Source organism: Lissotriton vulgaris, chromosome 2_1 (genome assembly GCF_964263255.1).
Source record: "Lissotriton vulgaris chromosome 2_1, aLisVul1.2, whole genome shotgun sequence".
Lineage (NCBI taxonomy): Eukaryota > Metazoa > Chordata > Amphibia > Caudata > Salamandridae > Lissotriton > Lissotriton vulgaris.
In genome coordinates, this window is record NC_141687.1 from 770,471,013 (window position 1) to 770,484,427 (window position 13,415).

The 13,415-nt window shown below is 46.4% G+C and overlaps 1 protein-coding gene across 3 annotated transcripts in view; it reads left to right on the forward strand.

The window, feature by feature from the left end:
- Window positions 1-2,777: 2,777 nt before the first annotated feature.
- ERICH2 (glutamate rich 2) overlaps window positions 2,778-13,415 on the forward strand; it is a 406,715-nt gene continuing 396,077 nt past the window's right edge. The window contains exons 1-2 of one of the 3 annotated variants that reach the window (XM_086958687.1): window positions 2,778-3,006; window positions 3,448-3,481. In XM_086958687.1, coding sequence (XP_086814813.1) covers window positions 2,965-3,006; window positions 3,448-3,481 — 76 coding nt within the window. In that variant the 5' untranslated portion in view covers window positions 2,778-2,964. The remainder of the gene's footprint in view (window positions 3,007-3,447; window positions 3,482-13,415) is intronic. The other 2 variants (XM_086958688.1, XM_086958689.1) reach the window with 2 other exon arrangements.

The following is a 13,415-nucleotide window of genomic DNA, read 5'->3' on the forward strand; positions in this document are numbered from 1 at the left end:
CCATTTCCCAGGAGCGGCCAGTCCATTGGAGCTGAGGGGCCATGCACCTCCACCTTTCTCCCTTCATGAACAGTGTCTGGCAGGCTGCACTAAGGTCAGCCTGACAGACACTGTTCACTTTCAGTTCAAGAAGCCAGGAGCCAGACATGCGCATTTAGCGCAGGCTCCTGGCTGCCTGAGCTGAACTTTGCAGGGCTGAGGAAGTCACAGCTCCTGTGGGCGTGACGTCCTCAGCTTAGCAAAGGTCCCTGAGGCCCTCCCCTCAGTGACGAGGAGTAACGTCACTGATTGCCTCGCACCTGGGCGCCTCATTTTTAAGCCCTGAAGTGCCCAGGGTCGAGTGTCAATCAGTTACACTTCATCACAGAGTGGGGTGGGCAGTCTCACTGACCCTATCCCCCTCTGTGATGACGTTGGGACTGCTGCCTTCCCTCATTGGTTGACCTTAGGCCAGCCAATGAGGGAAGGCAACAGTCCTAAGCCTACTGGAACCTCCAAGGCAGAGCTGGTTACAGGTGTTTGTTTTTCTTTTAAACTGTTTGGTGCATGCGTGTATGTATGAATGTTTGGTGAAGAGTGTTGTGAATGGATGTGTTTGTGTGCGTGGGGGTATGTATGACTGTTTGGGGAAGAGTGTTGTGAATGGTTGTGTTTGAGTGTGTGCGTGTGTGTGTGAATACATTGCGTTGAGTGTTAGGTGTATGTGTGCATGAGCGTGAGAGTGTGTACCGCCAACCTCCCTCCAAAACTTACCGGCCGCCACTGCCATTTCCCTAACCATAGAAATTCTGACTGCCCCTTAATGCTCACTCAGGGACTCTGGCTAATGAATGCGGTGGGACAATAAGAGTGAACTATCTAGAAGTTTTGGGCATTAAATTACTGATTCTCTGAGTAATTTATCATTTCTAAGTCGACCCTTGGGTCCCACTAGCAGTCCTTGTTATTTATATTGCCTCTGCCCTCACTGCAGTTATCAATGCTTCTGGGTTTGGCAGCTCTTGGAAGGAGTTACCGGTTGATATCAGGGACATCATTAGAAGGACCGTAATAGTGTTGAGCAAAAAGTAAAAAGCTAACCTCTTTAAAAAGTTAGAAGAACGGTTTTAGAACAGCAGTAGAAGCACTTTCAGGATTACATTCTGCTGTTTATGCACAGAGGAGCTGTGCTGCATTGCCATTTGGATGAAATGTGCACCACCCCAATAATGGAGCCATTTGCACAATGTCTGATGTTATGATGTTATACCACAATTTTATAATATCATTGCCATAATCGGTTATGATTACATTACTGCAAATTTAGAGATAACTGTCCAAGAATTGTTTTTGCTCTTATTTTTTGCAATTTTTGGTGTCAAATTAGTACCAACCCGAAAAAATTATGTCTGTGAATGACAAAATACACCAGACATTAATACATAACTATTTTTCATACAAAAAGGTCTATGTAAGTAAGGTAAACTTCTCTTTTTTGGTTCGGCTTCACAGCCCAGCTGTCTGGGTTACATATTTTAGCAATCCTTTAAAATATACATAGAGCAGGCTTTGGCTTGGCTCCATCTAGATGAGTATTACGCTTTCATCTCATGCTATCAGCTGGCCATGCATCAATCCGCCTTCCAGGAAGTGTTTCCATTAGAATGCACAAGGGATTATTTATTGTAAATTGTAAAAATAAACTCAACTATGTTTTTGTCACGGTTATTTTACTCCAATCTACATACATTCTAGTATTTTAGAAGAGGAAAGAAATAATAGGGAAAATGTATTTCTCCCAGTGACTTCTATTGAAACAGAGGCAATTTCAGGTGGGAGACAACCAAAATTAAGAGATTTTGGCTTAATAAATCAGAGGCCTCCCACTTGAATGGGGCCTATTGGGTTATAATGATTGCACACTAAAAGCAACATGATTTGCTACTTTTTCCCAGGATTGTCAAGGGCAGTAGAACAGGCTTTAATATCATAAACCTCTGTGTGCACAAAGCATGCCAACAGCATTTTAAATGGCTGTGTTTACATTTACATCAAAGCCAGACCTAATGATTTTGCCAGTGCTTGTTTCATCCCTTTAACACACTGAATGCAGTGCAGCAGTAGTTCTTAACATGTGGACAGGGGACCCCTTGAGTCTGCGAAGCCTACTCAGGGGGTTTGCGACTGCTTAGAAAATTAAATATTAGCAGATTGGTAAATTCTATATAAATAAAGAAACAAAACGAAAATGTAAAATGTTTAAATGTTCTGTAAATGTGAAGCAATCTAAAAATGGGGGGCTAAAAAGTACGTTGGTTTCTTAAGTTTTGATGATTTGTGGGAGTAGAGCAAGGGCAATGGGTGGCCTAAATTGAATTTAGAAAAGCTCCAACATTCCATTAAAACTAAAATGTATATTTTTTTAAATACAAACCTTTGTCCTCCTCTATCCTTAAACTATCATTCCAAATCCAATTAACTGACAAACCTATTCACCACTTAAAATGTACTTGCATGTTTCACTATACTAATTCAACACTAATCCCATATGGGTCCCGGAGTAGCGTACTACTCGCCGAAAAAGCGCTTCGACGCCTCCTAAGGGGTAGTAAGCGCTATATAAATGCAATTGCACTTACAATACAATACACCCGCTGCAGACAACGCAAAGGCTAACAGGCCTCGTTGCCCCCGGACCTTTCATTGCAGTGTACGTGTTGCTGCCCGAGACTCTATGGTTGCTGCACAGGCACGAGCGTGTCGGTGTCCATGGAAACGGTGTGACTTCAGACCACGCAGCGCGGGATTGGAGGTGAGAAGAGCCGGTGTGAGAAGCGGCCAAGAGGGAGCACTGCGCTGCATATACTCGCCAGTCTGCTTTTGCAGCCCGGCTTTAACGGCAACTGTAACGCTTGAAGTGCAGCTGAAACCTACACAGAGCACCGGGACACCAACGCCTCCCTCTCGTTTCTGCTCTCTCCTAGAATGGAAGTGTGGGGTACCCCAGTACGGGGAACAGCCGTGCAGGTGAGGAGGTCTACATTATTGAATCCCACTTTTCCATTTTAAGACTTTCTAGACTGCTGTACATTTTACTGTGACGTTTAAGTGTACCGATATTCACTGTACAATGCCACCCTTGCTGGCCACTCGATGCACCTTGCATTTTTCAAATGTTCAATACATAATTTAAGTCGCGACATTGTTTTTTTTTTCTTTTTCACGCAATGGGGGAGTCTCGTGTGTTTTCTATTTCTGATACGGATTGTTCTAGAACTGGAACTGTTATGACGCAAACATCGACTAAACAATAGACGTTTTAATTCTTACCTAGGATACTACATGCGTTCCAAGTTGCGGTGCTTTTTGTGAGATGAACATTTAGTGTTTGAAAGGGCACATTGCCTGATGGGTGGATAGTTCCGTGCCAATAAGCATTCTGCAAATCATTTGTTTATCTTTTTGTAGGCCACTGGAAGGCTGGAAGTCATTGGAGCTGAAGGTACGACAACAAAACGTTGGCTGCATGCATGCATATTGAAATACTACAAATGTGATGTTTTGATGTTACAATTAGTCTGAAATGATACGTTCTGATCCTTTGGCTGTGGTATGTTTTTAGAAGCGTGGGTGACCACCCCGTAATCGTAGTTACTTTCCCCAAACTATCACACCGCATTCTTGCTCACTTTCCTGTCATAGGATTGCTGCTATCAAGGTGTTTTAGTGATGTCAGTTTAACGTTCTTAGTAGTGTGTACATTTTGCGACTTGTTCTTAATACGTATTAAGTGAAATTGTTAGTATTTTCTGAACGTGTTTAGAACTCAAAGAATTGTATGAGTCGCTGTCTTTCTGAGGTTAAGCTATATTTTAAGAGTTATCACAACATACCCAGTAGAAGATCTAATAGTTTATTACCAAGGTCCCATTTATTTTTACCGATAGCCTCGCCTGTGTGTTATATCATGATTTGGGTGCAATGCATTCTCTCCCTAGTTACCTTGTACCCAGTGGCGGCTGGTGACATTTGAAAGCAGTGAGGAGTACATTTTTTGCCATACTGCACTATGGCAAGCGAGCATAGTGAGCAAGCACAAACAACTTAAGAGGGGCTCGGGGGGTTCTCCCCCAGGAAAATTTTGACAAAAAAAGAGTGGACAAATGGTGCATTTTCAAGCAAACTTGAGGAAGCAAGAAGGTTAATAAAGCAATACGATTGAGATATTTATCATTTAAGAAATTGCCAATTTGTATGCGTTATAGTGGACAATCTTTTCGTATTTTACAAGCAGAGTGCCTGCGCTTTTACTAAATGGCCTGTCAGCACTAAAACGAGTTTCTTCCCGAAACCGCTTTTCAATAAAGAATCTTCAGTCTGTTCTTGTTTTCCTCAGAAGATCCCTCAGCTTTCTGGTACGTTTTAGTGCAATTTCTAAACCATTTTAATATGCAAAGCAAGAGTTTCCCAATATTTATCTTATTTCATGGTTATAACTGCTTTATTCAATTCACAATAAAGGGTCACTCAAAGTCTCACACATATGACCTTAAAATGTCACAGATAAGCAAACCCAATCACTGGAAATGTCACACATAAGCAAACTGGAAACTTGGCAGCTATGTATGCATGTAGTTCGCAGCTTTTTAAAGCGACCTGCCTCCTGTGCAAAATACTAGCCCACAAAAGCATACATGCGGGAGAAGTCCAATCACGAGAGCGGCGAGAGTCTTCTCAAACACCGATTCAGTCATCAGGAAGAGCATTCATGACATACACTAGACTCTGGCTGCAGGGCAGAGCAAATCAGCCACAGCACAATTCAAGTATGAATAAGAGTCCTTCTAGTTTGCCCTGTTCCCGGCCGGCAGCTATAAGCAGTAGGGAGCGTGAAAAACCAGCTCCCTGTAATCTCCGAACCTTGACAGCCCTGCCTGTCACCAGTAATGGGATTTCTGATCATTATCTGTCCTAGTACTCAGGTAATGCAGATCGCACATAGCCAATAGTGTGTGGTAAACTTTCTGGGGGTCTGCAGTTAATGTGTACAGAATATGGATTCAAAGAATTTTTCTGTGTGAACCCAATTTGTAAAGGTTTAAAAAATATGCCACTTTTTCCACGCTGTACTCCAGCTGCATAATATGCTAACAAACAATCTACAATCTCCCTGTTCTCCACAATAAAATAATTTGTTTAGTTGTAGTACCCCTCCAATCCTCCACAAGAATCAAAGCAGCAAGCAGCTGTTCTGCTCCGTAATCTTATGCTCCTGTTGGGCTGCAAGCAACCTACCTCTTGCACTATATTGCAAAGAGTTGGTCTCTGACCTCGGGTACTTAAATCATAGCATGACTAGGCATAAAGTGAACTGTGACAAGTGGCTCTCTTCGGCTTAACAATTGTTAAAATGTGATACTTGAAGCCAGTAGTAGGTTTTTAAGAAACATCCCATCGAAAACTATGATTTGTGGTTTTGCTTTATAGAAGGTTTTAGATACTAAGCCAGAGCTGAAAGTGTACATGCCAGTAGTATCATTTTACCATGGGCTTTAGGATGGTGAGTTCCGACCTATTTTTATCAAAATGTTATATCCAGTGTTGGGCAGAAAGTCGATTCTCCAACATTACATACACTGTAAAGCACATGGAGTTCAAATGTGTTTATCACATTATGTAGACGTAGTAAAGTGACACCAAGAGTGTCACACATAAGGCACTGACAGGTCACACACAAGCACACTGAGGACATGGAAATGTCACATATAGCGATTCTGCAAACTTGGCAGCTATGATTTATACTTATAACCTGAAATGTGAAACTGAAAAATACCACTGTACAAATTGATGAGTCACAAGTCCAGACTTGCTGCTTGTATCCCGTATGAAGTGGATCGCTAGTTAACACCCAGGTGAGCCATTGCTTCCTCTCGCCCCTCACACACACAAGCACCTTGCTACAGCTGTCTCAGGCTTCTCACACATAGGTTCAGTGAAGGATACAGATGCCCAGAAGCACTAAGGCACCAATGCCCAGCCCGGTAGCCACGTTTTCCCCCCTTATGCACATTCTTCTGCCAGTGCACCAGTTCCGCTCTCCTCATCGAAGCTCTCTGATCGGGCTCAAGATGGTCCCGCATGGGGTCTATCCTCTGCGCAAACTTGGCTGTCTTCTCCCCTTCACTCGGCTTCTGCGCCATCTTTCAGAATGTCCGTGAACTGTAACTCGGTAATGCACCTCTAGAGACGCCTTCTCGTTAACATACAGGGACTTTTAAATGCTTATGAGGCGAATTAACAGATGTCCTGGGAGCACAACAACAGGCTTCCCGCTCTGTCGGTGTACCTCTGTCATCCCTCGACCAGTCACCACACTCTCCTGAGGTTCAAACTGGGCTCTATCGATGCACCTCATCCATACCCTGTAGCGCTACCAGTGATGGCAGTGAACCCTCATATATTGGTGCCAACAATCTGACAATATACCACTGAGGCCCACACGCCGCTCTGCCAATGGAATTCAGTCCAGCTCTAAAGCACTAAGTTACTAAACACTACCACAGCTCCATCGATGAACCTCAATCATACCCTGCAACCTAGCAGTGAGACCCTCATAATGGCGCCAATGCTATGCCAATCTATCACGCGCAGCTGTGCCAATGAAAGTCAGTCCTGCTCTGCAGCACTGAATTACTGAACCCAAGCTCAGTTCTATCGATGCACCTAAGTCATACCCTGCAGTGCTGGACAAGTTTTACTAAGCAGCAGTCGCGGGCGGCATTACGGGCGGGTGGGGGGGTGGAAATGGGGTTGTCGCGCTGCGGAGGGGATTGGGGGGGAGGCGGGAGGGGTTTAAGGGAGAAAAAATTATATAAAATAAAAGTAAAACTTACCGTCCTGCTTTTGGTTAAGTCCCAAGACTCCTGACTCCCGCCGTCCTGCGTTTTGAATTCCTGCAGTTCTCGTCATCAGAAAGGCTGCAGGCAGCCTCCCTCCCCTCCACCAATCACAACTCTGCAATGGCAGCGTTGTGATTGGTGAGGCTGCGCCCCACCCGGGTCATTTTCTCTATGTATAGAGAACAGGGAGAGTGGGCAGTGTTGCTCGAGGGCAGGGGGAGTGGCTTGCCCACTGTTGTTCATACTGACTGTTTGGGCGGCCTCAGGCTCCTCAGAAGCTAGCTATCATGGGCAAACAGGACTCCAAACAGCCAAAACTGACATTTGATAACAGAAGGACCAGTAGGCCAACGGAGCCCGACCCAGAGGGAGGCCTGGATCTCATATCTGACTCGCAGGCAGAGACCGGGATGAAGATTTACGTACACTAATGCTAGAAATGCAGTCAAACCTCCGTACCATTGACACAAAACTGGATGTGCCCACCTCCCAGTTAGATACTGTCGAAAAATAGGTGGATATGCACTGAAACAAGGTTAGACCTGCTTGAAAACCGCAGTTCGTACTTCCATGAGTTTCAGGTCGAAACAAAGTAACAGCTACTGCACATGGACAATGTACTAGGTCTGATCAGAGCAAAGAAGGAGAACTTGGAGGCCAGATCTCGCCGAAATAATCGGACAATCACAGGGATTCCAGAGACAATCGCTTATCCAAAATGGAGGTGTACATTGCTGAGCTACTGCGAGAACTCTTTGGCCCTGATCTGTCCATGGTGTTCACGATCGAGAGAGCGCACCCCACACAGGGCCCCAGTCAGAGCTACTCCTAGGCCTATTCTTGCTCAAATCTTGAATTATCAAGATAGTGATCTTATTCTGAGACTTGCAAGGGAGCATGGGACCATCATCGATAAGGGACACACTATCTGATTTTACCCCGACTTCACCTCAGCAGTTTCGCAGGAGTTTTTGCCTGCGAAACGCATTTTACTGCAAGCCAACACCCCTACTCCCTGCTGTATCTTGCTAAGCTCAAGGTGACACACGAAAGGTACGGCTCATCACTTCACGGACGGCAAGTCTGCACTAAAATTCACCAAACACGTGGGGGGTAAGAAGCAAACACACGGTTCGTCTCCTGGAACACCTCTGAAGCCAGACTGAGTGATAATGACTAATTAGGGTTTTTACAGATTTGAGTCCGTCACTGTGATTTGATATGACATTGTTTGGGCACCGGATTGTACAACAACCACCTCTGACTGGCGTTCTCTAACCAGCGTTATACAGACCTGGCTCTCTATCACCCTCTTGGCTACCCTGCCTCTGGCAGGATAGTATGCCCCTCACGCCATGCCCCCCAGCGTAAGGTCTCAGTTATCGTATTTGTTTAAACGGTAACGACCTTTTGTTATTGATAGTGGCGGCTGGTGACATTTGAAAGTGGTGAGGCGTAAATACAATACTGTGTCGAGCGAACGCAGCGAGTGAGGCCGAACCACCTATGGGGGGTCGGGGGGTTCTCCCACAAGAACATTTTGAAAAAAGTGGGCAAATGGTGCATTCTCAAGCACATTTGAGAAAGAGATGGCTTGGCTAATACATCTCTGGGAGTAGCCAGACAAGTCTCTTTGCACTTGCACAGATACATCTCTCTCCCTGCATTCATATAGGCACAGTCACCCTGCACTCATAGACCCATTACTCGCCCTTCCCTGACACATCACTAAGCCAGCATTCACTCATCCACATCACTCACTCTGGACTCACACAGGCACACTGCTCACCCTGCACTCACACAGACATCACTCACCCTGGACTCACACAGACATCACATACCCTGGACTCACACAGGCACACTGCTCAACCTGCACTCACACAGACCATCACTCACCCCTGCACTGTCACAGACATCACTCACCCAGGACTCACACAGGCACACTGCTCACCCTGCACTCACACAGCCATCACTCACCCTGGACTCACACAGGCACACTGCTCAACTTGCACTCACACAGACATCACTCACCCAGGCTAATTCTAAAATGTGGGAACTCATTTTAGAGATGTTTATAAATGGTCACAAATTAGCATTTCCGGTTTCCCCTATGGACTTTGTACAATTTCTGTGGAAAAATATGCCATGTGACGGAGACTCAAAGCACTGGAATGTCGAATTTGCTGCCTTGTACTGTCAAGCGTGGTGTTTCATAAAACTCATGTGTAAGTAAGAATACATTAGTATGCTTGAGATTAGGCTGCATTTCAATAAACTGATGCGATAATGCCGTGTCACACAAAGCAAGTAAAAGATTCGTAATTGGGTGCTATTCTGCGACATGGATGGATGGTGACACTTCACAAAATTATAAAAAACAAAAGCTTTCTCTATAAAACTTCGACACAGGCACAGCAGTACTATAATTATTAAAACATATAATAATCATGTCGTACTTCCCTCTAGGGTTAAGGGCTGCTGTTGTAAATCTCCCACTAAAGAGAATCGGGGGGGAGGGGACAAAACGAATGAAAGAGTAATTTCCCTCCATTTCATATAGGATGCTACTACCTCTTCTCTCTCTGTATAAATAATCATTGCGTGCTCACGCACTTTGAACACGTCCTTTCCCCAATCCAGTCACAACATTTATATATATTGAGAGATGTTCCTAAGTGAAAGTGAGGGTGAGGGAGGGATGTAATTAGTAAATGCTCACAGTGTCCGGCTTTGATGTCCCCAGTTTCTTCAGCCCGTCCAAAGGCAGCAGGTCGGCTGAGTCATTGTCATTGTGCATGAACTGCACAAACTTCTTTATCCTCCTCTATTGCTACTTTCTCCCTGATCTCGACCTCCTTCCTCCCCGAGTCCGACAGCATGCCCGTCTGTCCGAGTAGAACATCTTGGTGGCCGATCCCAGGGGGGCATACACTTACAGCGCTCTCTCATCCAGTGTCTCAGCTTTCCTTAACAGCTCAGCCTTCCGCCCTCATTATAAAGCAGTAGACTAGGTCGGATCTCACCCAGCTCTGCCGGTACGTACTCAGAGTTTAGGCGGGGCCACGGGGAGTACAGTTTGGCTTTGTTTTTTTGTTGTTGTTAACTTCTAAGTGCCACATCGGGGCTTGCCGTGCCCTGTCGCTCATCCTGGTGGTGGTGTCCTCAGTCTGTTCTGGTGGTCTTTCAGGGCAGCTTTCATGAGCTGCTCACTGACACTCGCGCAGGCGCAGCAATCTTCCGGGCCTCGCTGACGCTGTGGGACTGGGACACCCAGCGCTGGAGATGCGGGTTTCTGTGCAGCGCTCCTCGTGCCCTTGGTGGGCCTAGTTTAAATTCAAGGGCACGCGCAGCGGTAACTCAGCCAATCCTGGCGCAGCATAACATCGCCACTGCGCCAGGATTGGTTAAAGAGCAGGGCTAATACTGCCCATATTGAGACCCGGCTCCCCCGGGTCTCTGCCTGTGTTCGTGCTAGAGGAGGGAAGGGGCTACTGCGTGTGTGCGCATGCGTGGGCAAGTCAAAAAAACGACTTGTCCTAAACACGCACACACTGCTGCTGCCCTCCCTGCCACGCTGCTATCTGCCTGCCTGCCACTCACTGCTGCAGGCCCGCCCCCCACACCCTTCCGCGATCGCGATGAGGTTACTACAGTTAGTGACTCACTCCGACCGACCTCAAAATAAAAAAAGAAATCATTATGACTGTCGGCGCTGCGCTCATAATTTTAATTTTTGGTATGCGCAGTGTCAGTGACGTGACGGTCGTCCATGGCTAGTGGGGCAACGCCCCAACGCCCCCAATGGACAAACCCCCCACTGGTTATTGATGTTAAAGGGGGAGGGGTTCACACAACCTGTTTGTGGGGTGGGAGTGGATGGGGGGGTATGAGGGGGGAACCTAATGTTTTGTTCTTAGCCAGTGTCTTGTCACATAGCCAGAAAACCCACACGGGGATATTGCAGATCGCACTCAATTTGTTCACAAATGATAATAGGGGCGGGTATCATGATAAAAACATCAACATTTCGCACCATACTGTTACTGGGAGGCTCGAGTTACTGACGGCCCAACATGAGGCATCACATCTGATAACCATAGTTGTGGTATGTCGAGTCTAAACTTTTTAACCTGGAACATTCGTGGTCTTAGCGATCACAGGAAGACCAGACTAGTTCACTCCTACTTATTAAGGCATCATATCGACGTCTGCCTATTACAAGAGACCCACTTGAACAGCACCCCCCCCCCCCCCCACTAGACTACAACACAGGTGCTGGTGTCATGTATACTCTTCCATATATTTAAACTACTCCAGAGGTGTGTCAGTGCTCGTGAGGCTGGGGCTAGATTGGAAGGAGTGCAAATCTCATATTGAACCAGAGGGCAGATATGTTATATTGCTTGGGGACCTTGGGGGAATCAGAGTGACAATTGCGGCAGTCTATGGCCTAATACGGACACCCCAGAATTTTTCCAAAACATCTGGGCCAAAATAAAAGCAACGGGCTGTGACACTATCATCTGGGGTGGGCACTTTAATGCAGCGCTGGACGACGAAATGGACAGGAAGGGGCTGTCCCGCTCCCTTCATCCTAACGCTAGCGCCACACTCAACGCTGTTGTTTCGGACGGTAACTTAATTGATATATGGCGCCACCAACACACTAAGGAAGGCACATGTACTTCCGAGCACCGCAGGGCCTGGTCCAGGCTAGATTACTGGTGGAGACATGGAGAAACGAGATATCTGAGCTTCCCAGATCCCTGTCGGACCATGTCACTTGTCTCCTGCGCCTTACACTTCCGAATTCTTGTAACAAAATGTTCAGCTGGTGGTTACCTCCCAATGCCCTACTGGACAAGGCTTTGGAAGAGGAAATAAGAGAGGACATACAAGACTACTTTATTCTGAATAATGGCTCAGTCTCAACACACTATATGGGAGGCCTTATACGTGGTCATCAGGGGCAAATATAAAGCACGTCAGGCCGGGGTACTGAAGGCAATCAGGGTTACACTCGCCTCTCTCAAGAAACTCATCAGGGAACTCAAAACACAATTTTACACTACTAATGACCCCACTCTCATCGCTCAATTGAAAGAAAAACTGCTGGAATTTGAGGAAGATACCAAAGGGGATGATGGACAGAGCATTTGTGCAAATCAAACAGTCACCCCCAGTCCGTCCATCTTCCCCTTTTGTATCGCTTTGTTCGCCCTAAGTTGGCAGGGTATGCTCAGACGTGAGTCCCTTGCTCACTTGGCCACTGGATTCAAGATAGCCTGGCTGATGAGGATTATGGATCAAAAACCGGTCCCAGGATGCTTGTTTCCGGTCCAAGGAAGACAAGGCTTGGCAGTTCGGGCTGGACTGTTTCCATGAGGCACAGGGTCAAACTGATTTGCATATGGCCATGTCTGAACTGGGGTGGCTGAGTGAGCTAAAGAATGGTGATGGATTAAACCCAGATCAGTTGACTGGGGTGAGTGTTTGATTTGCTCAAACGCTCCGTCCATCATCCGCTTTTGTATCGCTTTGTTCGCTATAAGTTGGCAGGGTATGCTCAGACGTGAGTCCCTTGCTCACTTGGCCACTGGATTCAAGATAGCCTGGCTGATGAGGATTATGAATCCGAAACCGGTCCCAGGATGCTTGTTTCCGGTCTAAGGAAGACAAGGCTTGGCAGTTCGGGCTGGACTGTTCCCATGAGGCACAGGGTCAGACTGATTTGCATATGGCCATGTCTGAACTGGGGTGGCTGAGTGAGCTAAAGAATGGTGATGGATTAAACCCAGATCAGTTGACTGGGGGTGAGTGTTTGATTTGCTCAAATGCTCCGTCCATCATCCCCTTTTGTATCGCTTTGTTCGCCCTAAGTTGGCAGGGTATGCTCAGACGTGAGTCCCTTGCTCACTTGGCCACTGGATTCAAGATAGAATGGTGATGGATTAAACCCAGATCAGTTGACTGGGGGTGAGTGTTTGATTTGCTCAAACGCTCCGTCCATCATCTCCTTTTGTATCGGAATTTGAGGAAGAGGCACAGCTGGAAGTGAAGTTTATCGGTAAACACATGCAAGTCACAAGGTACGGGGAGGGGAAACCTTTGCAGGTATGCTCCGGGCTCCTCGTTCCACTGCGTATGTCACAGAGATCCCGGGGGATAGCTCGTCTGTGACCAGAGGCCCACAAGAAATTCTAGATCAATTTACTCAATTCTACGCCAATCTATACACGGCATGCATGGCTCAGTGTCAGAGGGTCTTCAGCCCTTCCTAGACTCCCTAGAACTTCTTTGGTTAGGACTGGGGCACATAGAGTATTTGGACGTCCCCTTCTCTATCGAGGATGTCGCCCAAGTGATTCGAGGTCTTCCCCTGGATAAGGCTTCTGGCTCTGATGGCTTAACCACAGCCTTTTACAAAACGTATGCAGAAGAACTGGCCCGCACCTAATCAATGTAAATGAAGAGGCCCAATCCACAGGTATTCTACTGCCTTCGATGCTTGAAGCCATTATTATCACTTTACTAAAG